The 23,327-nt window shown below is 37.2% G+C and overlaps 14 protein-coding genes across 14 annotated transcripts; 9 read left to right on the forward strand and 5 right to left on the reverse strand.

Annotated features, from left to right (window-relative positions):
- Positions 1–330: 330 nt before the first annotated feature.
- On the reverse strand, positions 331–840 carry B0P05DRAFT_526135 (uncharacterized protein; the record flags this gene model as incomplete). The annotated part of the gene is made up of 2 exons (XM_051576400.1): positions 420–840; positions 331–352 (listed from the first exon to the last, which is right to left on the reverse strand). The coding sequence occupies exons 1-2, from the start codon at positions 771–773 to the stop codon at positions 332–334; spliced, it is 375 nt and encodes a 124-aa protein (XP_051438866.1). The 5' UTR covers positions 774–840.
- Positions 841–1,186: 346 nt separating this feature from the next.
- B0P05DRAFT_526136 (uncharacterized protein) lies at positions 1,187–2,182 on the forward strand (the record flags this gene model as incomplete). Its single annotated transcript, XM_051576401.1, has 1 exon — positions 1,187–2,182. A coding segment is annotated over exon 1 (686 nt), but the record flags the coding sequence as incomplete, so codon positions are not given.
- Positions 2,183–2,699: 517 nt separating this feature from the next.
- B0P05DRAFT_526139 (uncharacterized protein) lies at positions 2,700–3,367 on the forward strand. Its single transcript, XM_051576402.1, has 2 exons — positions 2,700–2,920; positions 2,964–3,367. Exons 1-2 carry the CDS (start codon positions 2,765–2,767, stop codon positions 3,024–3,026), a joined length of 219 nt encoding a protein of 72 aa, XP_051438868.1. The 5' UTR covers positions 2,700–2,764; the 3' UTR covers positions 3,027–3,367.
- Positions 3,368–4,127: 760 nt separating this feature from the next.
- B0P05DRAFT_526142 (uncharacterized protein) lies at positions 4,128–5,567 on the forward strand. Its single transcript, XM_051576403.1, has 5 exons — positions 4,128–4,242; positions 4,290–4,350; positions 4,411–4,505; positions 4,547–5,398; positions 5,443–5,567. The coding sequence occupies exons 1-5, from the start codon at positions 4,211–4,213 to the stop codon at positions 5,522–5,524; spliced, it is 1,122 nt and encodes a 373-aa protein (XP_051438869.1). The 5' UTR covers positions 4,128–4,210; the 3' UTR covers positions 5,525–5,567.
- A 38-nt stretch (positions 5,568–5,605) lies between these two features.
- B0P05DRAFT_583654 (uncharacterized protein) lies at positions 5,606–7,689 on the forward strand (the record flags this gene model as incomplete). Its single annotated transcript, XM_051582268.1, has 5 exons — positions 5,606–5,806; positions 5,858–6,392; positions 6,435–7,108; positions 7,154–7,492; positions 7,672–7,689. 5 exons carry the CDS (start codon positions 5,606–5,608, stop codon positions 7,687–7,689), a joined length of 1,767 nt encoding a protein of 588 aa, XP_051438870.1.
- Positions 7,499–8,450, reverse strand: B0P05DRAFT_226750 (uncharacterized protein). Its single transcript, XM_051573273.1, has 3 exons — positions 8,173–8,450; positions 7,987–8,125; positions 7,499–7,939 (listed from the first exon to the last, which is right to left on the reverse strand). The coding sequence occupies exons 1-3, from the start codon at positions 8,388–8,390 to the stop codon at positions 7,748–7,750; spliced, it is 549 nt and encodes a 182-aa protein (XP_051438871.1). The 5' UTR covers positions 8,391–8,450; the 3' UTR covers positions 7,499–7,747.
- A 37-nt stretch (positions 8,451–8,487) lies between these two features.
- On the forward strand, positions 8,488–9,874 carry B0P05DRAFT_526152 (uncharacterized protein). Its single transcript, XM_051576404.1, has 4 exons — positions 8,488–8,663; positions 8,726–8,779; positions 8,824–8,896; positions 8,955–9,874. The coding sequence occupies exons 1-4, from the start codon at positions 8,523–8,525 to the stop codon at positions 9,767–9,769; spliced, it is 1,083 nt and encodes a 360-aa protein (XP_051438872.1). The 5' UTR covers positions 8,488–8,522; the 3' UTR covers positions 9,770–9,874.
- Positions 9,875–12,155: 2,281 nt separating this feature from the next.
- On the forward strand, positions 12,156–13,616 carry B0P05DRAFT_526155 (uncharacterized protein). Its single transcript, XM_051576405.1, has 2 exons — positions 12,156–12,358; positions 12,406–13,616. Exons 1-2 carry the CDS (start codon positions 12,166–12,168, stop codon positions 13,320–13,322), a joined length of 1,110 nt encoding a protein of 369 aa, XP_051438873.1. The 5' UTR covers positions 12,156–12,165; the 3' UTR covers positions 13,323–13,616.
- A 301-nt stretch (positions 13,617–13,917) lies between these two features.
- B0P05DRAFT_526157 (kinase-like domain-containing protein) lies at positions 13,918–14,922 on the reverse strand. Its single transcript, XM_051576406.1, has one exon. It carries the CDS (start codon positions 14,839–14,841, stop codon positions 14,272–14,274), a length of 570 nt encoding a protein of 189 aa, XP_051438874.1. The 5' UTR covers positions 14,842–14,922; the 3' UTR covers positions 13,918–14,271.
- B0P05DRAFT_484557 (histone deacetylase 1/2) lies at positions 14,905–17,055 on the reverse strand. The gene is made up of 11 exons (XM_051575241.1): positions 16,985–17,055; positions 16,829–16,941; positions 16,663–16,780; positions 16,543–16,617; positions 16,217–16,497; positions 16,081–16,173; positions 15,779–16,028; positions 15,577–15,685; positions 15,471–15,529; positions 15,352–15,420; positions 14,905–15,306 (listed from the first exon to the last, which is right to left on the reverse strand). The coding sequence occupies exons 1-11, from the start codon at positions 17,025–17,027 to the stop codon at positions 14,921–14,923; spliced, it is 1,596 nt and encodes a 531-aa protein (XP_051438875.1). The 5' UTR covers positions 17,028–17,055; the 3' UTR covers positions 14,905–14,920.
- Positions 17,056–17,333: 278 nt separating this feature from the next.
- B0P05DRAFT_526161 (emp24/gp25L/p24 family/GOLD-domain-containing protein) lies at positions 17,334–18,182 on the forward strand (the record flags this gene model as incomplete). Its single annotated transcript, XM_051576407.1, has 5 exons — positions 17,334–17,472; positions 17,517–17,552; positions 17,595–17,781; positions 17,827–17,934; positions 17,981–18,182. Coding segments are annotated over 5 exons (595 nt in total), but the record flags the coding sequence as incomplete, so codon positions are not given.
- Positions 18,183–18,286: 104 nt separating this feature from the next.
- Positions 18,287–20,616, forward strand: B0P05DRAFT_583661 (aconitate hydratase; the record flags this gene model as incomplete). The annotated part of the gene is made up of 3 exons (XM_051582269.1): positions 18,287–18,360; positions 18,404–20,533; positions 20,580–20,616. The coding sequence occupies 3 exons, from the start codon at positions 18,287–18,289 to the stop codon at positions 20,614–20,616; spliced, it is 2,241 nt and encodes a 746-aa protein (XP_051438877.1).
- Positions 20,617–20,723: 107 nt separating this feature from the next.
- On the forward strand, positions 20,724–21,113 carry B0P05DRAFT_462383 (uncharacterized protein; the record flags this gene model as incomplete). The annotated part of the gene is made up of 1 exon (XM_051574114.1): positions 20,724–21,113. One exon carries the CDS (start codon positions 20,724–20,726, stop codon positions 21,111–21,113), a length of 390 nt encoding a protein of 129 aa, XP_051438878.1.
- A 9-nt stretch (positions 21,114–21,122) lies between these two features.
- Positions 21,123–22,795, reverse strand: B0P05DRAFT_462408 (kinase-like domain-containing protein; the record flags this gene model as incomplete). The annotated part of the gene is made up of 2 exons (XM_051574116.1): positions 21,123–22,093; positions 22,144–22,795. The coding sequence occupies 2 exons, from the start codon at positions 22,793–22,795 to the stop codon at positions 21,123–21,125; spliced, it is 1,623 nt and encodes a 540-aa protein (XP_051438879.1).
- Positions 22,796–23,327: the final 532 nt, after the last annotated feature.

The raw sequence follows: 23,327 nt of genomic DNA on the forward strand, positions 1-23,327 counted from the left end.
ACCCGTAAAATTAGCTTGTCTTTTTACTACAAATCGTATTGAGATAGCAGCACATAATGCTGCAAACACCAAGGAAAAAAGAAGGCAGCCATAATACCACATCTAATGATGAACATCAATGTCATCATACTGAGCAATTTTAAACGTACCCAATTAAATATGTTGAACATACGGCCTTCAAAGTAATAATGATACCTAACAGAGAAAAAAATCATTAGATAATATTCTTCAATTTTTTTTTTTTTTTTTTTTTTTTTTGCTTACCAACAGGATGTCTCTATTCTTTTGTTTTTCGGCCCCTTGGATGTACCTATTGTCATGGGCACCACACTCACAATGACACCAGACAAAGCTACAATCATGTAATACAAAATCTCAATTTTGATCGACCTTGATGTCTTGAGTACAAAAATCATTACCAAATTAAGCCCCACCATAGCCAAACACATACATGCCATGGTATCTGACACGGTTGTGACATAGGCAAGGGCACGACACGAATAAGACAGGCTAGATATTCTATCGGTAACCAATTGAGAAGCACAGTAAAGCATGTTGCATATGCACGAAGCGACAATCATGCGTAATGATAGTCTATTGACAATCACAGGTCGATACCAACTCATGAATCCATGGACAATCAAAACACATGAGTTGGCCGCAAATGATATAGCAGCAGCAACAAGTCCAGCGCTTGAAATACCTATCCATTCTTGACTACTAAACTTCCACCGAGGATTCGTTGGATTTGAATATTCACCATTATACAACATTGTCCTTTTTTTTTTATTGTATTATTCTTACGTATACATAATCCTTTCTTGATGAGAGAAAAAAGAGAGAGAAAAAAGGAAAATTAAATTCAATTCCAAACTTTAATGCAGGTTTTATGCAGTCAAGATCCGAGAGCGCTTTCATTGGCATAAGAGAAAAAAAGAATTACAATGCTTTACTTTGATTTATAGATAATCTTTTTTATGTAATGAAGGACTTGATAGTATTGAGTATCATAAAATAGAATGTCTTTTTTTTTTAAAAAAAAAAACTGGGCATTTTTACAGGTGAAGAAAATAGGTTGGGTCAATAAAAGAAAATTTGGGCCAGCCAAAAAAAAATTGGCCTGACAAAGATAAAATTGGGTCACTTTTCTAAAAGTGGGTCACTCTTTTCAAAGACGGTGGGACAGGGAAAAAGAATCTTTGTTGTCATACTTCAATGATTTGTTTTATTAGCATTAAATCAGAGGCTTTATTCTGGTTGCCGTTGTTCTTTTTGCTTTTTTTATTATAACATGAGCATCACTGACAGCGAAGTAGTTCCTATTATTGTCCAATCATACATGGATTGGGAACGACCTGCAGCCACAGCAGCAGAAGAGAAACTGAAAAAACAAAAAGAGGTCAACAGGAAAGAAGCCCCATTAGGCGCTTCAGAACAAAGGGGTCCCTACGTAACAAAAAAAACGAACCTAAAGTCGTGAACCTAATTAATTTGATGCAAGAATTTGAGCATATGTTTATAAGAGAAGCGGCCTCAAAAGTTGGGTTGGCAAAGTCAACAGCCATACGCAAAATCAAAGAATGGAACAAACTGACAAATAGCTCTAACCAAGGAGTTTTTCCTGATACCATCAACAAAAAGGAGCACAAAGGCCGAAAGGTTATTCTTCAGGATGTGCATACTGTGTTTATTTTCGAGTTACTAATTAACGAGCCAACCTTGACAGTAGAAGCTATTACTGATCAGCTTTGCGCGACTTTCAAGGACATTCAGATTACTCCAAGATCAGTAGCAACTCATATGAAAAATAAATGCCGTCTCACTTATAAACGTATTGTGCCACAGTACTTCGCACGGGACAGTGAAGAAACTATTGTTAAAAGATACAACGAAGTCAACTCTTGGATTTCCCAAAAATTAGATTTTTTTAATGATTGCGTATTCCTTGACGAAGCTGGATTCAACAGGAATATGCATCGATCATATGGCTGGAGTGAAGTAGGAACTCTCTGTAAAATTAAAGTTGAAACAAAGGGACCAAATGTGACCATACTAGATGCTAATTCTAAAGACAGTATCATCACTCTTTCGCGAAAGGAAATCATTACTGTAGCTGCAGCTGGGAAAAGGCAGCGATTAGATGACACTCCAGTTGTAAAGAAAAAAGGAACAACTGGTAATGATTTTTTAGAATTTGTAGAACAAGTCCTCACCACAATTGATACGGTCGGCATGAGCTACAAATATTTGGTGCTTGATAATGCGTCTATCCATAAGTCAAATCTGGTTAAGGATTGGGTAGGACAACGAGGATATCAGCTAGTCTTTTTGCCACCATACTCTCCGTTTTTAAACCCTATTGAGAAGCTTTGGTCAAAGCTAAAAAGCGTCGTAAACAGCGATCCGTCTTCAGTTAGACAAAATTTAAAGATCAGTGAACGTATCCGGGACGCATCTGTGCATATCAGCAAAGAAGACTGTCAAAGTTGGATAAATCGTTCTTTATCGTTCTGACAAAGGTGTCTAAATTGTGAAAAAGGATTATAAAAACTGACATTATATTTTGATTTAATAAAGAAAAGATCTTCATTTTTCCTGTCCCACCGTCTTTGAAAAGAGTGACCCATTTTCAGAAAAGTGACCCGTTTTCAAAAAAGTGACCCAGTTTATTAGTGACCCAACCTATTTTCTTCACCTGTATTCCATGGTTGCGTTGCGAACTCAGCAGCAGTAGAAACTCTTTTTTTTTTTCAAGTGGATATTAATGCACGGCTTTGTTTTATTTTTAATGCAAATGTTTCTTATCTACACTTATCAAGTCATCAATAGTAGGCCATGGCAGTATTTATGCAGCCTTGCTTTTTTCTTTAGTTCCATGATAAAAACTTGCATAGATACGCCTAAGATTGCTCAAGTCGTTGTAAGCATTGTTGATGTATCTGGATTCACTGACTATTGTTGAGATACTGATTTTGGACACATGGACGAAAAAATCGCATAAAAAGCTACTTCAGTGTCTTTATTGAAACTACAGCTTTCAACTTCTTTTTTTTTCTCATCCATGCTAGTCTTGGCATAGAGCGTGTCTATAGTACAGATCCTTGTCACTCGCAGAGCCAGGCTTGCACTCATTAAAGCGGTTAGGTATATTTGTAGACCTTATCTTGATGGGCCATATGGCTTCGTTGATTTTTTTATTCTCATAACTTTATTCAAAGGTGGTTGATACCAAATGCCAGCTGAAGCTCAGAAGGCTGTTATGGAAAGTTTAATGATGTACGAAAAAAACCAAGACAAGCGGATTTTATTTCAATCACTGGCATCAATGAATCGAAGCTGCAAGAGTGATGCGTTTTTGAAACAATTGTCGGTTTGTAAGTGGTAACGTTCATTGGGAAAATGAACGTAAGCTTAATATAGGGTATTAGAACTGAACACTTTTTGACACGAACCCCCCCCCCCAAAAAAAAAAATGCAAGTACGAGCTAGTCTTATCCATAATCTTGTCAAGCCAATGTATAAGCTAGATGCTCACTGTAGTAACATTGAAAACAACCTTGGTAACACAAGAACCGATTACCTTGTAAACGCATGGCAAGATAGAGTCTACAAATATACCTAACCGCTTTAATGAGTGCAAGCCTGGCTCTGCGAGTGACAAGGATCTGTACTATAGACACGCTCTATGCCAAGACTAGCATGGATGAGAAAAAAAAAGAAGTTGAAAGCTGTAGTTTCAATAAAGACACTGAAGTAGCTTTTAAGGATAGATGAATACAAGACCTCTCATATCCGTACGGATTCTTTTTATAGCTTATCTTATGCCAAATGACACAATGTAGATGTTTATAATACACTGTGATGTTAATACTACCAAGAACTGATCTTATTGTCTCGCCTTAATCTGTAATCAAAAACCTAAAATGAGATTCGCTGCGTTTGAACCATTTGTGCAACTGTTCAGAGAGCCATGACTATACTATTGAGCTAGTTGGATGAGTACGGTACAGACCTTCAGAAGCTTACCATTATTTACAGCTTCTACTGCTTTTATAAAACGATCAAAGATATTGTTGAACAGATCTTTAGTTTACTGTTGCCAGATAAAACAACTCCTTTATTGGCTGGCCCTTGTTACACTGAGTATACGCTTCTTGTAACTCTTTTTTCCTCGAAAAAAAAAAAACTTTGTTGTTCTTTTATTAACAATATGAGTGTAGAGGCAGGAAAGAAACCTATTAGGTAATATGTACTTTCATAAATGCACTGTAATCTAATGTAATGTCTAGAGTTTGGGTCGATGGTTGCTTTGATATGATGCATTATGGTCATGCCAATGCTTTGAGACAGGTACCTTTTTTTTTGTGTGTGTAAAAGCCTTTGTCACTAAATGCGCGTTTGATGTGTTAGGCCAAAGCTATGGGTGACATCTTGGTAGTAGGTGTCCATAATGATGCTGATATTGAAAAGAACAAAGGCCCCACTGTGATGAAAGAACAAGAAAGGTACACGATCTCATCATTTCACAAAACTAATGACTTATTAGATATGCAGCTGTAGCAGCTTGTAAATGGGCTGATGAAGTTGTTCCTAATGCTCCTTACAACACAACAGTCGATATTTTAAAGGAATACAATATTGATTTCTGTGTTCATGGTGATGACATTACAACCATGGCCGATGGCACTGATTGTTACCAAGCTGTCAAAGATGCCGGTCTGTATCGTGAATGCAAGCGTACAGAAGGTGTGTCTACAACAGAATTAGTGGGACGTATGCTTTTGATGACCCGGGATCATCATAAACGTAGACCCTCCAATACAGCTGCTCCTTCCATCATATCCACCATTGATACCAGTGTCTTGGCTCCCTTTAGTGCCAATGGATCCAATTTAGCTACTGTTTCTCATTTCTTGCCTACTTCCCGCCGTATTGTTCAGTTCTCTGAAGGACGTGAACCTAAACCTACAGACCGTGTTGTCTATGTGGATGGTACGTTTGATTTGTTCCATATTGGTCATATTGAATTCTTGAAGCGCGCTAAAGAACTTGGTGACTTTTTGATTGTGGGAATCCATGATGATCAGACAGTGAATGCTATCAAAGGATCCAATTATCCTTTGATGAATTTGCATGAACGTGCCTTGAGTGTATTGGCATGTCGTTATGTGGATGAAGTGATTATTGGTGCACCTTATAGTGTCACTAAAGAGATTTTGAATGGTGAGTACAATGTGTCTGTGGTGGCTCATGGCAAGACACATTTGGAGCAAGATATGGATGGAAAAGATCCTTATGAATTGCCTAAAAAGCTGGGTCTGTATCAAGAAATTGCTACTCCTAATTCAACCATTACCACAGAAGGAATTATTAACCGTATTATCGAGAACCGTAAAATGTAAGTGAATATATCTCTTCATACTTTATTGATGGTTGAAATAGGTTTGAAGAAAGACAAAAGAGAAAGAATGCAAAAGCTGCTTTAGAACGTCAAAAGGAAGCTGAAGAAAAGCTTGCTAAATAAATAAATAAAAAAGTTTGTAATACAATACAAAACAAGGAAAAAACAGGCGCAACGTGTCTTTTTCTTTTCTTTTAATCTATGATGATTGTGACATATTTTATCGTCAATAAGCTAGGGACAGTGATATACCAGTCAAGGCAGTCAAACAGTCTTACAAATACTACAGAGAGTCATAGAATACGTTATCTTCCACTTCTTGTCATTAAAGATCTGATCAAGGCTAACTTGAATGACATTCTGGACCATATAAGAATAGGAAACAAGACAGTGGTCTTTAGGGAGGTAAGCATACAAAATCCCTTGCTCTGAAACAACCACTGACAGAGTACATAGCAACAAAATTTGATGTATATTGCCTGTACAAACAAGAAGCGTGTTCCTGTTTCTTTATTACAACTTCACTTGAGAGTGATGCATCATTTTATCAAATTTCATTATGGTCCTCATTGGTCTTTACAGCTTGAAGGAAATAGTAGTTCTCGTCGAATAAGCATTAGTTTGTCTGACATCAGTGCATGTCTAGCTCAATTACCGTTTATTTATCAGAAATTATCGACAAGATCAAGTGATTGTCTATGCCTGAGTGAACAAGTCCAAGTCAGTGAGGATTTACGCTCTCGACTGACTGAGAACATGATACAGTGTTGCAATACAGCCTTTGTACATCATTACCATAAAAACCACTTTTTTTCATCCCCTACTATGCATTCTATAGATCAGCATGAATCTTCCACTGCTACTTGGTCTTGTTGCTTTCTATTTGCTCGAGAAAAGTTAGTTGCCCAAAGTTCAAAAGACTTACCAGACGAGTTTGTTTATTTTTGCAAGTTAATGGTGACACAGTATTTACAAGAAAAGCATGAATCAGGTAAGATTTCAACAATATTCTTAATTTAATTTGCTTGTTCAGGCATCCATCAAACAAGAACAACCACTTTACCCCAAGATATATCCCCCTCTAGATCAACAACTACCCTCAATCATACTTCATCCCCTTCTTCATCTAAATCTGAGGCATCCAGCATCCAATCTTCACTTGCATATGTCTATGACGCCAACTCAAATACGGCTCCATTTAAAATACGAGAGAAATCAGCTTCTTCTGTTACTGTTGTCTCATCTGATTCTTCTATCTCTTACTGGAGTACACCCTTAGTACACACCATCAAAACACCACAGCGTGTTCCCTCCAATGTCCTTAAACCACACCATCAATTGCATCCCTCCATGATTTCTGATATCCTCAATATGGACGAACCTTATACCTCTTTCTTATCCAGCAGTGTTCCTTCTCAAGTAACACCCATTTCACCCAAGAGCCCTACTTTGATCTCTTCAGCACCTTCTTCACCTACTCATAGTCGATCTCGGTCTATAAGTTTGTCTCAGGAAGACTTTTCCTTGAAACATTTGTTGACTAACTTGATCAAAGGAGAAACAAGTTATTTAGACCAAACAGAAGATGTTAAACTTGTTCGAAGATGGGTCAAACTAGATGGACATGTCTATTTAGCTAATTTTATCCTTGTACTTATACACCAAGAACTGTGTGCGATTGTTGTCTGTAAAGATGATCCTGAGCGGGTAAAATAACCAAGTAGACATTCTGAACTCATCATTCATCTATAGATATCGTACTCAAATACAAAACTACATTCAAAAAATGTATGGAAACCCATGTCAACTCAAGTCAAGCGATTCAAGTCTAGTTTAAGGTCTTGTCTAAAAGACTTTAGTAGTTTTTTATTGACCAAAGAAGCCACGCATTTTACGAATCTATCGTTTGCTACGACGTATCCTGGCCTGGTCCATTTCTGTCATTTTGACAAGGGGATTATGACCAGTCCTTCTGTTGTTGATCTTAATGAGTTGGATAAAAATCATGAATTATTACATGAAGTCTATAGTAGATATAATACAGACAGATGTCCATGGGTGTGGCCTAATGAACCCACACTTAAAAAACTGGTAACTATCTATGTACAAATCATTTTCACTTATGTCTTTATTCAGTGCAATGATATGTTACGATTAGGTCTTTGTTATCGAGACAGAAAGGATCGCATGTCACAAGCATCAAAAGACCATGAATTCTATTTTTTATATCAACAGGAACAAGATAGAGAACTATTTGCTATTTATTTTAGCATGGTTCCTCCAGATAGACTATGGTGTATGCATCAAAAACTATTTCAAGACATAAATCAACGTGTATAAAATCGTTTATTCTCTAGAAGCGAATGTCAAGTTGGTTGGTAAACTGTCCTTGTTGGACAAGAAATAATCTTCAATAGTAGAATGAGTTTGTACTTGAGTATGCTTGAAGAATTCCAAAACATGGCCTGTTGTTTCTAATTGACTTAATTGATAGTTGGGGACTTCTTTACCGGTTTGTTTGATGCTTTCCTTGAGAATCTATCAATTCATAAGTAATCACTTTCTATTGACTTAGTATTATTTACTTGGAATTTAATGTGTGAGTCTTCAAAAGGTAATTCCTTCCAGTTTGTTTCATTGGCGTTTTGCAAGTGCTGTAAGATCACAGACTTCAATGTAGATTCGATCTCTTGTTCATTGGTCAATACATCAGATCGTTTCCAGCTATTGGACATCAGTAAATAAGTCATACATATGTTTTAAATAGTTACGAGGTGATTTCTTCTGCTTCTTCATATTTGACATCAAAAGTGACAGGAGCCACTACTTCTTCATTAGTGTGTTGAGCAGGGGTAACTGTCTGAGGTTGTTCTTTCTTTGCCCAAGGATTGAGTTTGCCAAATAAACCATCACTCTCTGCCAATACAGCAGGAGTTGTATGAATATATCTTTTGTTGGTTAAACTGAGAAGACGTCTACAGACAAGCATGGCTCAAGAGAGAGAAAAAAAAAGAGGGAAGAAGAAAAATGAGAAGGGTCTCTTTTTTTTTATATAGTGTGACTGGCTCCTTCATTGGATGAACTTGTTTTTTTCTCTTTCTTTCTTTCTATTTTGTTTATTATGGCAGAAAAAAGACAAGCCGGTCCTTCCAGTGGTGGTGCACTTATCAAACGTGCTAAACAAGACAATGAAGATAACAGTCAGTCTCTCATCAACTTGTCTGATCAGCGATCGGGTACAAAGAATGCTATTGTTGGAACAGTACGCGCGTTTATTTTATGTTGTATCCATATCAACTCACTGCTTTTTTTTTTCTTTATTAGATTAGGCGTACATCTTCATTAGAAGCACCTGTGATGCAATTAACAGGACATGGTGTAAGTATACTTGTGAACATATCATGTTTATTTATTTCTTTTAGGGTGAAATTTATTCTTGTCAATTCGACCCTTCTGGAGAATACATTGCTAGTGCTGGATTTGATAGACAGATTTGTATGTATACAACAACAATAACAACAACAACAACAACAACAACTAACATTCATTGTAGTATTATGGAATACATATGGAGAAGTCAAGAACTATGGTATATTAAAAGGCCATTCCAATGCCATCATGGAAATACACTGGTCTCGAGACTCGAGTCAAATCTTTAGTTGTTCAGCCGATAAGACAGTAGGCATTTTTGATGCAAAGACAGGCGAACGTATACGTCGATGGAGAGGACACAGCAACATTGTCAACAGTTGTCAAGTGGCTCGTCGTGGACCTGAACTCGTTGTCTCAGGCAGTGATGACCGTACGATCAAAATATGGGATCACCGTACAAAAGAAGCTGTCCATTCATTTGATGATGATTACCAAGTGACAAGTGTCTGCTTTAGTGATGCTGGTGATATGGTATATACAGGTGGTCTCGATAACCACATCAAGGCATGGGATGTACGTAAGAACCAAGTCGCCTATACCATGGAAGGCCATGCTGATACAGTATCTGGTATGGCATTGAGTCCTGATGGTGCACACTTGTTGACCAATGCGATGGATAACACAGTCCGTATTTGGGACATCAAGCCATTTGCCCCAGCTGATCGTTGCTTAAAGATATTTGAAGGGGCTCCTCATGGTTATGAAAAGAACTTGATTCGTCCCTGTTGGGCTACAGATGGAAGTCAAATCGCCTGTGGTTCAGCTGATAGAACAGCTGTGATTTGGCAAGTAGAAAGTAGAAAGATTCTGTATAAATTGCCTGGTCATAAGGGTTGCGTGAACGATGTTGACTGGCATCCTAAGGAACCTATTATTATGAGTGCAAGTACAGACAAGACACTCTTTTTAGGTGAAGTTAAGCCTACCAAATTGTAATTTATCATAAAGCAATGTTCTCTTTTTTTTCTCTCTCTCTCTTTTTTATCTTTCAAATAAGTTGCATGAAGCAGATACGTGTTTATAACAAAATGAATGAAACGGATTGTGGCTTTTATGTAGAACATTGACATAGAAGCAAAGTCTCTATTTATTTCAAAAGTATCGACACACACACAAAGAATGGTCTATTTCGAAGATTGAAAATAAAAATAACTCCAATTACTTCCTATCACATCAAAAAATGAAGCTTTTGCTGAAAACTACATAAAGACGCAGTTTTGGGGTTTGGTGTAGTGACAAAAGTTGTAGATATTTGCTTTCTAGTTCTATTGATGTAGAGAACACAACAACTTTGCTAAAATGTCGAGAAAATACACAAAAATGTCTATGATGTTTTCTGCTCATATCTCGTCATTCTCCTTGTACAATTGGTAGACAAACACATTTACCAAAAAATATAGCCTCCGGCGCTCATTTTGAGTGTTTAAGCTTGTCGATGGCTCCATTTTTCGTCTTGTAGCATCCAGAAGATCAAGAGCTGTCAGGTTTTTTCTTTAAAAAAAAAGTGTTTTATGACTAGTACCCTTTGGTCGAAAGGCATACTTTAGTCAAATTTTACATGTCGCTTTCTTTTTTAATTTCAAATGTACCATGGATATTAGCAAACATGATTTGTAAGTACTTAAAGCTATTCAAAGCTGTATTTCTTTCAGTCCAGTGGTGAGACTCTCAAATACTTTGTAGTTTTTCTCAAATAATTTCTCTTCATGCTGCTCTTGCAAAGGGCTTTTAAAAAGTTTATTGCTTTGTACATCTCTGCGAATAAGAGGTATTGATCACAAGGAGCAGTCTATAGTCGAAATCAATAACATGCCTTCGCAGATCAAAACAAGTTTATCTGTGTATTGTTTCAGTAGATCAAACATGTACCATTACTGTCGCATAGTCTTCTATATGCTGGAGGCTAGTGATCCAGTAGTTGTAAGACGAAGAGAACTACTTTTGTATACATGTGTTGGTTTTGGGAAATAAAAGATTTGGGATAAATAATGAACACAAAAGAAAGAAATCGATATGTCAAATGCATTTTATCAGTTGACCGCATTTATATGCATTTAATAAATGTGTAATAAACAAGGACCTAAAGTATGTTTGTACATAAAGAAAAGCTTTTACGGATCGAAGCGAACAGAGTGTTCCTTTCTCTAACTGCACAACTGCCATGATATTGCTCTCTGCACATTCATCTTTGCTGCTGTCAGTTGTAACTCCTTTAGAGTAATTTTGTTGTCAGATGTGGGTCCTGTTTCCTCTTTGATGGACACAACATTTTGCTTTGAGAACATATGATTTTTTGGTAACAATTTCCAAAATTGTCTTATGAGCTTGTTGACCCTGAAAAGTTTGTAAAGTACCATACTATATAGCTCTAATCAAAATTATGTCGTAATTTGGCACGCTGATCTAATGAACTAAAGCAAAATCAAAGCCAATAAACCCCACTTAATTACGACCCATTTTTTGAATAAAGTGAACGGACTTTTTTAATCTATTCACTAAATTACTTAAAAGGAATGACGTCGTATTATAGCTTCCTTACTAAAAAATCAACTAAGGTTCATTATGATCAAAGCTATATTTTTGCTAATATATTTTACAACAATATGTATTTGTTTCCGCATCATAGCAGTTTTTTTTTTGTACTTCCTTGTTTAATAAGACAACAATGTACTGAGTTTTAAGTAGGAGGAAAAAAAATAAAAGAAAGATGCATTTTCCAAAGCCCATAGTCAACGGAAACAAACCGAGAGAATTTATGTTTCGGGGGAAACTATTGTTTCACTTGTCATAGACATTCATCTACGTTCAAAAGTGTTACGAACAGGACTCCGCCAACATAAAGCGACAGCAACTTGTTTATACACACTTGATATATGGCGCTTTTTTTTTGTGTAATCTGGCTAAACTTAATGTTGTTTTGGCCGAGAAACATAAAAGATCCTCTTTACAATTAAACTTTTTTTTTTCACTCAGATCGAGAAATTGACTTTTAAATGGTTGGTCCCTGACAACTTAGTTAACATGCTAATGGTCATCTATCTAGGTTATGTAAGCAAGAAAAAAAAAGGAGAAGTTGGTTTCAATACATGGTTCGTTCTGTTCATGTGTCTAGGAAAGGGTAATGCGGAGCAAATCATACAATACAAAATTACGAGTTACACTTTATATAAAATCACAAGACTTTCTAGGTTTAAATAAGGCTATTCTCCGCTTTTTTATAGATAAATGACAAAGATAGAACGTGATTATATACGTCTATAAAAAATAAATAAATTTGGTATAGTCAAGGACTATTCTTTTTTTTTTTTCTTTTTCTTTTTTCTTTTTTTATTATGTATTCACCTGTGTTAACACCAGTTGAAAATCCACGGCTTAATATGGACTATCCGCCTACAATAAACGATAAAGAATTATTTCGATTGTCTATCACTTCTCAATCTTCTGGTACAACAACCACTGCCAGTACCTCAAGCCAACGACTCAGTGTGGCAAGCAATGAAGAAGAACCAACACATATCGCCTTCAGTAAGTAGAAAGAAAAAACTTGCATATATACTGATGGATTTTGATAGATATTTCCAATAGTAATCATAGTTTAGCCGGAACAACATCACTTTCACCATCTTCTCGTTATTTGTTGTCTGGCTTTTCAACTTCGGAAAACCTAAGGAATAAGGTTTTAAGTCGATTTTATCCTTCTTCTTCCTCCTGTTCGTCACCCAATCGTCATCAAAAATCACTCTCAGATCCTTCTATTTCAATTTCTTCTTTGGACTCCTCCACCGAGTCACCGATTGAACCATGGTGCATGTCTGCAAAGACAGCCATAGAAACATGTATTTTATCAGCCTGGATGAACAAATACGAACAACCTGTCTTTGCTTTTTCCCGATCCTGGAAACAAAGACTGTTTGTACTTGTAGACCGTATCGTGTTTGTCTTCAAGAGCAACAAACCCACCAACCCAGCACGCGATTATTTTGTCCTGACAGAAGATACGTTTGTGTTTGTCACAGAACAGTTTAAGAAAGGCTATGTGATCGAATTGCAAAAACCACTCTCTAAATGGTATATCCGATGTGACTCGATTGACCAGCTCAAAGAATGGCTCGAGGCCATGAAGAAAATCGTAGCCTGTATTAAGATTGGCTACGATGGACGTCTGAATGGTTCGATTCTGAAATCCATTACACTTACAGATGATTATCGAATTCTAATACCTTCTCATGTGGTCGCTGTGAATATCAAGAAATCTTATCGCCAAAGTCTGCCTGTGACGACAAATGAACTTGTGCGTAAACTTTCTATTATCCAACCCAAACGAAAACAAAAGCGACAATCATTAGCAGAAATACCAGACTGGGAATCAACTCTTCCTCCTCAACTTCCTCCGCCTACTTCGAAACCACCACCTGTACCACTTGGTTATTCATCATCTACATCAACAACAAACAACAATGACTTGCCTACTGTTTCCGAAAACGATTAACTATTTTGTACACTTTTTCCATATTTTGTTATCCCCCCAAACAACATGACATACACATATACAGCATTATATATATATTTATTATTACCTAATTTTCATATCTATAAGCATACTTCATTATTTTTTGTATATTTCTCTCTTTTACCCCTTCCCCCAGATTTTTTTTTTTGTACAATAGATTCTTTTAATAAATTACAAGTCATTTTAAATGAGTTGTAGACAAATGCGGTCAATTGATAAACTTCCCTCTTTTCATATGTTTATTGTTTTACAATGGTTGCACCATCACTGGAATAATTTTTTTTTTCTCTTACAAGACTAAAGTTTCGTGTTCATAGATTCATAACTAGTAACTTTTACTTAAAAAGATTTTTCTTCTTTTTGGTAACTTTGATTGTTCTTTATAAACCAGAATAGTGAAATGGCTCTTGGAAAAAGTTTTTTTAAAATCATGCAACCATAAATAAAGCGGTGTTAAAATGCTTAATTGTTGTTAGCGTAACCCCCCTTCTTTTTTTTTTTGAATGAAATGCTTATCTAATGTATTTTATATACAAATTAAAATGCGACTTGTTTAATTAAAACGGAAGCATAGTTTTGTTTATTTTCTCCTGAACAACAAATGTCTTCTTCTTGTGTGGTTGTACAAAAGACGGACATTGCTTAATACATACACGCAATTGATCGAGTGAGATACGTTTATCAGGATCAAGACAAAAGATGTTGAGCAAGATAGAAACCAATGGTTCAGACAGACAAGGCAAGACCGTCTTGAAGAATTGAATTGGATGATAGACAAAAGCAGCAAACGTTGGGTTGGACATGTCTGCTTTTTTCCATGGATTTCTCCCAACTGTCAAATTGATGAGAATGATACCTAGACTCCAAATATCATTTTTCTGTGTGTTGTAGCCTTGTTGTTGATAGACACCTTGGCATTCTATTTCTATCATGAGCCCAAATATGCATGATTTAATTTCACTTTACCTGGTGAAAAATAGAATGCAGATCCATACCCAAATTCATATGAAATAGACTGCGTTGTAGCTAATCCAAAATCAGTCAATTTCACTTGAAGTCCAGGACCCAATGTGATGTTTTCTGGCTTAAGATCACGATGGGCAATCTTGTGTTGATGGCAATAGTCAACAGCATCAATGATTTGCAAGAATATATGCTTTATTTTATCATTATCGCCTACAATGTCCCTTTTATGTCGAGTGATGGCTGCAAATAAATCACCTTCAGGCTGGTATTCAAGTACCATCCATACAATACCCTCCGTTGTATAGACTAGTTTTTGAAATTGAATGATATTAGGATGGCCTGAAAGAAAAGCATGGATGTCTGCTTCTTTTCTGTTGATTAATTGTTTAATTGCAAACAGTTGATTAGAGTAAACATGTCTGCCTAAATAAACAGTGCCATAAGCACCTACACCCAATACAGATATCAATTGAATAGAGTGTTGGTCAATCCATGTATTTAAATAAGGATATGAATGTTGTAAGCAAGGCATTATATGTATAAATTTATATATAAAAAAGAGAGAGAGAGAGAGAGAGAGAGAAAGGAACTCTCCTTTTTTTTTTTTTTTTTTATTCAGCAATTTCCCCATCTTCAATTTCACCTTCTTCTAATGCTGTTGTTGTGATGTTTTCTTGTTCTGTTTTATTATCAACTGTTGTAACATGGTCTGACTTTTCATTTTCATGTAAATCATGCAATGATTTTATAGACTTGACTTCACCTTCCTCTTCACTTTCTGTGCCTAATTTAACAGGCTGTTTATTTGGTAGTGTTGTAGTCTCATACATGACTGTGTCTTCATCTTGTTGTTCTTCTTTCAAGACATGGTCAATTTGTTCTTGCTCTTCTTTTGTTATTTCATAATTTTTACTCTTTTGACCTGATCCTTGTGCTTCACCATCGTCTGAGTCATAATATTCATTTTCAGGTACAATACGACGATCCCAATAGTTTTCTAAACCAGCGTTAATGGACTGCTATTCAATTAGATACCACTTACGAGAGAATCTGTCGTCTGCATCTTGTTCATCTTCATCATCATCAGACATATCTTGATCACGTGGCACCTCTAGAGAAAACATTTACATTGAGCAACTTATGTATGAACCCTTATTTTACCTTGCATTTGTACACTAGGAGCAAACAGTGTACGAGACAAATTCTCAAATACTTGAGTCCTAATGATGGTTATCAACAAACAGAGCAATAAACTGTATTGCCTTACTTGATTTTCTCCAAATAATCAGGTGTGTTCATGTTCTCCATATTACTTGATCTTACATCCAACTTGTAATCAGGACCAAAATATTCGTAATAATCATTATAAGGCATATCTAAAAAAAAAAAAAAAAAAAAAAAAAAAAAAAAAAAAAAAAAAGATCTGATAAGTATTAACTGCAATTGACGGTATCTTATTTCATTCTCACCTGGTCCAATCTCTTGACCTACAACGACACCTGTTTCATAAGCCCATGCTCTGGCTACATTTCTCATTGTATAGCCGCCGCCACCCAATACAAGTGTAGGCAAATTGAACTTTTTGACAAACTTGACACAGTTAGCATGTCCCTTCATAGAGAGATTAAAGCAACCTAATTTATCACCACTAAGGGAATCGCCACCACACTGCAACACAACAGCAGCAGGTCTATACCATTCCATAACTTTTTCAATGACCTGTATATATATATGTATATGAATACATGAGATCAGATAAGGAGATACATACAGGTTCAAACGTAGATTGATAACTTTCATCATCAATACCATCTCTTAAAGGTACATTGACACTATAGTATTTTCCTTTTTGTACACCCACATCCTATTGAATGAATCAGTCATGGATAACAAGCCTCTTGGCTTACCTTTAATTCACCTGTGCCTGGAAAGAATTCACCGTATTTATGGAAACTAACTGTCATGACACGATCTGTTGTATAAAAGGCTTCTTCAACACCGTCACCATGGTGAACATCAATATCAATATACAACACACGGGCATAGTAACGCAACAATTCCAAAATACCCAACACAATATCATTCACATAACAAAATCCACTTGCTTCACTCTTTTTAGCATGGTGAAGACCACCTGCCCAATTGATAGCAATATCACATAATCCACGGTTCAATCGAGCAGCACCCTCTACACTAGGCATAAGTAACAAATAAGATCTGTATTACACTTTACCCATAGAACCACCAGCACTTAGACCACAGTATTCAAATAGACCTTCAAAAATAGGAGAGTCATCCCCCACATTAACTAGTAACAGTCAATAGATATCCATAGATATATATACACACATACACTTGGCTTGTTCTTTTTGAAATTGATCCATGTTTTCAGGTGTCACACGCGATAAGAAATCAATGTAATCGTCTGTATGAAACTGAGTCATTTCCCACTTATTAGCAGGTTTAGCTCTCTATCAAACACACATTAGAAAAGACAATAGAATAGTAGCAATAATTACATAAATTTCCATTTTCTTATAGAGACCATAGTTCATGACAAGACCATGACACATGCGAATACGATGAGGACGCATGGGATGTCCAGGGCCATAATGATAGTTACCTACATTGGCTATATAGGTGTAAGTATCCGTATTTATATATTCGTTGCTTACCATCATAAAAGTAACAGACGCGCTTTTTACTTTCTGAAGGCATCTCTTTGTCTGTTTATATCTCAAGGGGGAAAAAAAAAAAGAGAGAGAGAGAAAAAAGAAAAGAAAAAATTTCACTTTTTTTTCGCTTAAATACCAGCCAATAAAAAAAGAAGTGTATGTCAAAGAGAATACTTGACTTTCAAGAATAAAAAAGAAAGAAAAGGCATTCAATAAACCAACTATGTCTAATGCCTTAAAGAGAATGCATACTGACCATGTCCTCTTTATATATGCATGACACTTTAAACAACCGACTTAAATTTAGCCTTGGGCCCTTTTTTTTTTTTCTTCTTTCTTTTCTTTTCATCATGAATCGCGTCTTGTTATTGAGTGCCTTGTTGTTCTTGCAAGGCTTATTTGCCATGTATATTGATATTCAACCAGGAGAAATCGAATGCTTCTATGAACATCTTGAAAAGGGTGAAAAGATGACCGTGTCTTATCAGGTACAATGTTCAGGTTCATCATTTATTATTTACCATGACTATAGGTTGGTGAAGGTGGTAATCTCGATATTGATTTTAGTGTAAGTCATATTTTAGACTGTGATGTACTCAAACCCAACTAGGTCAAAGACCCGGCTGATTCTGTTATTATCTCTACCACAAGAACATCGACCAATGAGCATACTTTCTTAGCCAACATTGAAGGACAATACACGTATTGTTTCAGTAATGAGTTCTCTTCTGTGACAGAAAAGCGAGTTGGGTTTAATGTACATGAAAACATTCAAAAGATTCATGATAGTGTCAAAGGTAAGAGACCTGATGTGTCTATCTTTATGCTAAGCGATGTGTTAGAACACACAGACCCATTGGAAAGAGAAATTGCTGAATTAGCAGAAAGTATTTTTTCTGTTAAAGCTCAACAAGAATACATTGTTGTTCGAGAAAGACAACATAGAGACAGTAAGTCATTTAGAGCCAAAACAATGTATTCATGACACAACAATAGCTGCTGAAAGTACAAATGATCGTGTTAAATGGTGGTCTATTGGACAACTTGGATTATTGATCACTGTATGCTTATGGCAAGTGTATTACTTGAAGCGTTTCTTTGAAGTCAAAAGAGCTGTTTAAAATTGCATGATTTTAATGCATATTAAAAATAATGACGAAAAAAAATAGAAATAAAAAGCTTATTTTATCTTTCTTTCTTTTATGATACATGTTCATAAAAAGACAAATGTTCAAAGCGTGCTTGAATAAAGAGATTTATGTTACTCAATGCGCTCTGCGTACTTATAGCACAAAAGTAGTCATGTCTAATTTCGAAAAGAATAAATACATGGACTATCAACGCTTAAAAGGCAATATCCATACAGTCAAGAAAAGGTAGATAGATCGTATTGAAATGCCCATTGAATTATATGAATAGACTGAACCGTCCTTTGACATTCTCTGAAAAGATTGTATATGGTCATCTGGATGATCCAAAGACACAAGAAATCATCCGTGGCCAATCCTATCTTAGACTCCGTCCTGACCGAGTGGCCTGCCAGGATGCCACTGCTCAAATGGCCCTTTTACAATTCATGTCCGCTGGCTTAGACACAGTGGCTGTCCCGACCACAGTCCATTGCGATCACCTGATTGAAGCTCAACTTGGGGGACAAAAGGACTTGGCTCGAGCCATGGATATCAATAAGGAAGTCTACGATTTCTTAGCCACGTGTACGGCTAAGTACAACATTGGGTTCTGGAAACCAGGTGCCGGTATCATTCATCAAATCTTGCTTGAACATTACGCATTGCCTGGTGGACTCATGATTGGGACAGATTCCCATACGCCAAATGCCGGTGGGCTTGGAATGGTTGCTATAGGCGTGGGAGGTGCAGATGCAGTGGATGTGATGGCTGGTATTCCTTGGGAACTTAAATGCCCTCACGTGATTGGGGTTCATCTTCATGGTCAGCTACATGACTGGACGAGTCCTAAGGACGTCATTCTTAAATTGGCTGGTATCTTGACAGTTAAAGGAGGTACAGGCGCCATTGTCGAGTATTTTGGAAACGGCATGGACTCTATTTCGTGTACAGGCATGGCTACAATCTGTAATATGGGTGCTGAAATAGGTGCCACGACCTCTGTCTTCCCTTACCATTCTTGCATGCGTGATTATTTACATGCGACTGGACGTGGTTCAATTGCCCATGCTGCTGATACAATGGCCAATTATCTGCGAGCAGACAAAGGTGCAGTCTATGATCAAGTGGTTGATATTCACCTGGATCAATTGGAACCTCATATCAATGGTCCCTTTACGCCTGATTTAGCCACGCCTTTATCTCAATTCAAACAAGCCGTCAAAGAGAATCAATGGCCTCATGAGCTCAAGGTAGGCTTGATTGGTTCCTGTACCAATTCATCTTATGAAGACATGACACGTGCTGCTTCTGTAGCCCAGCAAGCCATTGATCACGGTATCAAGACCAAATCTAAATTCACCATCACACCTGGTTCTGAGCAGATTCGAGCTACCATGGAACGCGATGGTATCATCGACACCTTGACTCAAGCAGGCGGTGTGGTGTTGGCCAATGCGTGCGGACCTTGTATTGGACAATGGGATCGTCAGGACGTACAACGAGGCGAAGCAAACTCGATTTTGACATCCTATAATCGCAATTTTTCAGGCCGAAACGATGCCAATCCTGCTACACATGCGTTTGTGGCTTCTCCGGAAATCGTTACTGCTTTAAGTATTGCGGGCGAATTGACGTTTAATCCAACAAGAGATGCATTGATTGATGCAAAGGGTCGTCCCTTCAAATTAAAAGCTCCTCATGGCGATGCATTGCCTCACCAGGGCTACGATCCTGGACAGGACACTTATCAAGCGCCTCCTCAAGAACGACATCAAATCCAAGTCAAAATTGATCCCCATTCCAGCCGCCTTCAACTGTTGACACCGTTTGATCCGTGGGACGGTCAAGACATCAGAAACATCCCTGTTCTGATCAAAGTCCAAGGCAAATGTACGACAGACCATATCTCTATGGCAGGCCCTTGGCTTAAATACCGAGGTCATTTAGAGAACATGAGCTATAATTTCTTGATTGGAGCCAAAAGTAGTGAAGGTAAAACAAACCAGATCAAAAATGTGTTCACAGGCCATGAGGGCACAGTGCCTGAAACAGCGCGCGATTACAAGCAGCGAGGTGTGCGTTGGGTTGTGGTTGGCGATGAGAATTATGGGGAAGGATCGTCTCGGGAGCACGCTGCTTTAGAGCCTCGCTATTTGAATGGCATTGCTGTGATTGCAAAATCATTTGCGCGTATTCATGAAACCAATCTCAAAAAACAAGGCATGCTTCCTTTGACATTTGTAAATCCCAGTGACTATGATAAGATAGATCCATCTGATAAAGTGGATATTCTCGGTCTGACTGAGTTTCAAGAAGGCAAGCCATTGACCCTTTGTCTTCATAAACAGGATGGAGAAACAGTTCAAATCCCTTTACAGCATTCGTTTAATGATCAACAGATACAATGGTTCATCAAAGGGTATGCACTTGAATATCTTATCTATCTTTACTTATTCTTTGTATAGCTCTGCTCTCAACTTGATGAAGGAAACTCAACCATAAAAAAAATGACGTATAGTCTATGCAATAAAGCACATTTTTTTCTTTTTTCCTTTTCTTTTATTTTCTCTCTCTCTCTCTCTTTCTTTCTTTCTTTCTCTGTCTTAAAAATGTCTTTTCGACCACCACGTTCACTGCCTATTCTTACGCTTTTCCATAGTGTCAAGTCTGATAAATCAAGAGCAGCACTTGCATTATTACAGAACAAACAAAAAAACGCCAGAGGAGACGATACCTATAAAATCGACATTATTGACCATCAAACACCTACCGATACTCAACTGAAGCAAGTTGCTAGTTTTCTCCAAAGTCCTACACCATGGAAAGACATGATCGTCGATCATAATGCCAATAATGCTCAAGATGCTATTCAGGCTATTCAAGACAATCCCAACTTACTCAATCGACCTATTGTGGTGGACTGGCAAAAGGGCAAAGCAGCCATTGGTTCACGTACATTGGATACCATTGAACAATTAATTAAACAAGTACATCAATAAAAAAAAAGTTTATTTTCTAGTGGCTTTGGATTTCTTTTTAGCTTCAGTTACAGAAGCATCTGATTCTTCAGAGGCAGTTGGTGGTAAATCAAGCACAACAATATTACAAGTCTGCTTGACTTCAGGACGAGGCTCGACTGTTAAATGATGTGCATGAGCTGTTTCTGGTCGAGTAGGTGTACACATAGGGATGCTCTTGACCCATTCGTCCTCAAGGACATCTTCCAATGTACAACGTTCTGCTGGATTAGGCGTTAAGATACGCTTCATGATCAGCCGAGATTCACGTGGTAACATTTTAAATAATTTTTCAGCACCCATCGTAGAAGGTGTAATAAAATTCTTATAAGACTGGTCTTTTTCAGGTCGAGGAATACGCCATGGGAAACGACGAATAGACATACAGATAAACACAATAGCGCAAGACCAGAGATCAGTAAGACGAGCATCATAATCAGGGTCAGTAAATTGTTCAGGAGCAATATAAGGGTCAGAACCACAAATACCCTTGCTGCGGTGAACTCGGGTCTCGTGAGGGTATTTGTTGACAACAGCACAACCAAAATCAATGATCTTGACAATACCTCGTTCGTCTAATACCATATTATCGAGTTTCAAATCACGGTGAGCCAAGCCCATTTGTTGAAGATAATGAACACCATTCAACAATTGTCGCCAGCAACAATTGATTTCTTCTCGAGACATTTTTCCACTCATGACAATATTGAATAGATCATTGGGAGCAAATTCCATGATTTCAAAAAAGTATTGGCCTTCTTGAATGATATCCAATGTCTCAATCACATTTACATGGTGAAGAGTAGAGCCAATACAGAATTCAGCAGTGACCTTCTTGACGTATTCCTTTTCTGGTTCGTTAGGTGCTCTCTTTCTAAACTGTTTCACTGCAAATGTTTTCCCGTCTGTGTTACGGCGAATTAGACGAACTGAACCACCTGCGCCTTTGCCAACAAAGCGGCCTATCAAAAAATTATTAGGGGAAAAAAAACTAAAAATATGTATACATTACCCCATTTTCCGTATTTGCCTTCCAAGTCTCGATTAAATTCATTTGCGAACGAGACTTCACTACTTGTTTTATGATGTGTCTTGTATCTCTCTTTTTTCTTTTCTGATTTAAACAATTTTTTTAGATCTTTAAAGATGGTATCTTTCTTTTCAAGGCGATGGAAGTGTGTATGATGGTATTCTTTGTTGTATTGGGGTTTCTTGAACACAAACTGTGATGGTGTGGTAGGACGAACAGGCAATGAATTAGTGCTGGCGGAATAAGGAATTCCCTTTGTATTGAGTGACGTTGTGGAAGCACTGTATGATTCGTCAAAGGAGCGCTGTTTAGGTGTGGATTTAGATTTACTGCTGCTTTCATCGCCACTGTGTTGAGGGGATAAGGAAGGAGGGGTATGGACAGCAGTGGGAGGCAGAGAGGGAGAAGGATAACCAGACGAACTATCCGATTCATACTTGGGGTGTTGGCGGTGAGGTGTCAAAAGAGGTGTACCAGGCATTGAAACATCTGGGGTTACATTTTCAAACTGGTGTATAGCATGCTTGTTTTGAAAGATTTTGGCTGGAGCATTGAAGTCGACTCTGTTTAGTTTCTCTGTCAACTGATTGTCATCAGGATGTGTCGTATCAATCACAATAGAATGAGAACTCATTTCTTCTGTCTATAAATTCAATAAATAAATATCTATAAAAATATGAAAAAGAAAAAGAAAAGAAAAAACAGAAACAATTACAAATACAAAAGTGCTTTATATATAAATATATATGGCCCACGCACTCATCCTGATTAGGCAATCGTACGAAAAAGAAGCGCCGAAAGTCTTTAATACACCGCACATAACATTGAATCCATGTTAAACGTCTATCAGTCTATAAAAAACGAGTTTTTTTTTTTCTTCTGATATTGTTCATCATCGGTTTTGTTCAAGATTTAGCGCGATTAGAGTTAGATCAATGATATCAACTTACTTGGGCTGATATTTTCTGCGGAAGCATATTCGGATATTTGAGGGTAGGTCAGATAAAATAGGAAAAATAAGAACCCGGTGGGACCGAATACAGGCCCGCTTGACAGTAGTTAAAGAATGAAAAAAAACAAATACCAAGTTCTAGATTTGCTGAGTAGAATATTTTTCTGTAAGGGGCATTCAAAACAAACAGATGTCACACAGTCAACCATATTGT

Source organism: Gilbertella persicaria (assembly GCF_025201335.1).
Source record: "Gilbertella persicaria strain CBS 190.32 chromosome Unknown B0P05scaffold_4, whole genome shotgun sequence".
Taxonomy (NCBI): Eukaryota; Fungi; Mucoromycota; class Mucoromycetes; order Mucorales; family Choanephoraceae; genus Gilbertella; species Gilbertella persicaria.

What these genes read in the sequence shown, in the direction of transcription:
- B0P05DRAFT_526152 (XM_051576404.1), top strand. Translation starts at nt 8,523, where the DNA reads ATGGCAGAAAAAAGACAAGCCGGTCCTTCCAGTGGTGGTGCACTTATC. An exon ending in AGAATGCTATTGTTGGAACA is followed by an intron (nt 8,664 to 8,725) that starts GTACGCGCGTTT and finishes TTTCTTTATTAG; the next exon opens with ATTAGGCGTACATCTTCATT. An exon ending in TGGATTTGATAGACAGATTT is followed by an intron (nt 8,897 to 8,954) that starts GTATGTATACAA and finishes CATTCATTGTAG; the next exon opens with TATTATGGAATACATATGGA.
- B0P05DRAFT_484557 (XM_051575241.1), bottom strand. Translation starts at nt 17,027, where the DNA reads ATGCCTTCAGAAAGTAAAAAGCGCGTCTGTTACTTTTATGATG. An exon ending in ATAAGAAAATGGAAATTTAT is followed by an intron (nt 16,781 to 16,828) that starts GTAATTATTGCT and finishes TGTGTTTGATAG; the next exon opens with AGAGCTAAACCTGCTAATAA. An exon ending in ATCAATCTACGTTTGAACCT is followed by an intron (nt 16,029 to 16,080) that starts GTATGTATCTCC and finishes ATATATATACAG; the next exon opens with GTCATTGAAAAAGTTATGGA.
- B0P05DRAFT_526157 (XM_051576406.1), bottom strand. Translation starts at nt 14,841, where the DNA reads ATGCCTTGCTTACAACATTCATATCCTTATTTAAATACATGGATTGAC.
- B0P05DRAFT_526155 (XM_051576405.1), top strand. Translation starts at nt 12,166, where the DNA reads ATGTATTCACCTGTGTTAACACCAGTTGAAAATCCACGGCTTAATATG. An exon ending in ACCAACACATATCGCCTTCA is followed by an intron (nt 12,359 to 12,405) that starts GTAAGTAGAAAG and finishes GGATTTTGATAG; the next exon opens with ATATTTCCAATAGTAATCAT.
- B0P05DRAFT_526139 (XM_051576402.1), top strand. Translation starts at nt 2,765, where the DNA reads ATGCACGGCTTTGTTTTATTTTTAATGCAAATGTTTCTTATCTACACT. An exon ending in CTAAGATTGCTCAAGTCGTT is followed by an intron (nt 2,921 to 2,963) that starts GTAAGCATTGTT and finishes ACTATTGTTGAG; the next exon opens with ATACTGATTTTGGACACATG.
- B0P05DRAFT_226750 (XM_051573273.1), bottom strand. Translation starts at nt 8,390, where the DNA reads ATGCTTGTCTGTAGACGTCTTCTCAGTTTAACCAACAAAAGATATATT. An exon ending in GAAGCAGAAGAAATCACCTC is followed by an intron (nt 8,126 to 8,172) that starts GTAACTATTTAA and finishes GATGTCCAATAG; the next exon opens with CTGGAAACGATCTGATGTAT. An exon ending in ACTCACACATTAAATTCCAA is followed by an intron (nt 7,940 to 7,986) that starts GTAAATAATACT and finishes ATGAATTGATAG; the next exon opens with ATTCTCAAGGAAAGCATCAA.
- B0P05DRAFT_526142 (XM_051576403.1), top strand. Translation starts at nt 4,211, where the DNA reads ATGAGTGTAGAGGCAGGAAAGAAACCTATTAG. An exon ending in ATGCCAATGCTTTGAGACAG is followed by an intron (nt 4,351 to 4,410) that starts GTACCTTTTTTT and finishes TTGATGTGTTAG; the next exon opens with GCCAAAGCTATGGGTGACAT. An exon ending in GTGATGAAAGAACAAGAAAG is followed by an intron (nt 4,506 to 4,546) that starts GTACACGATCTC and finishes ATGACTTATTAG; the next exon opens with ATATGCAGCTGTAGCAGCTT.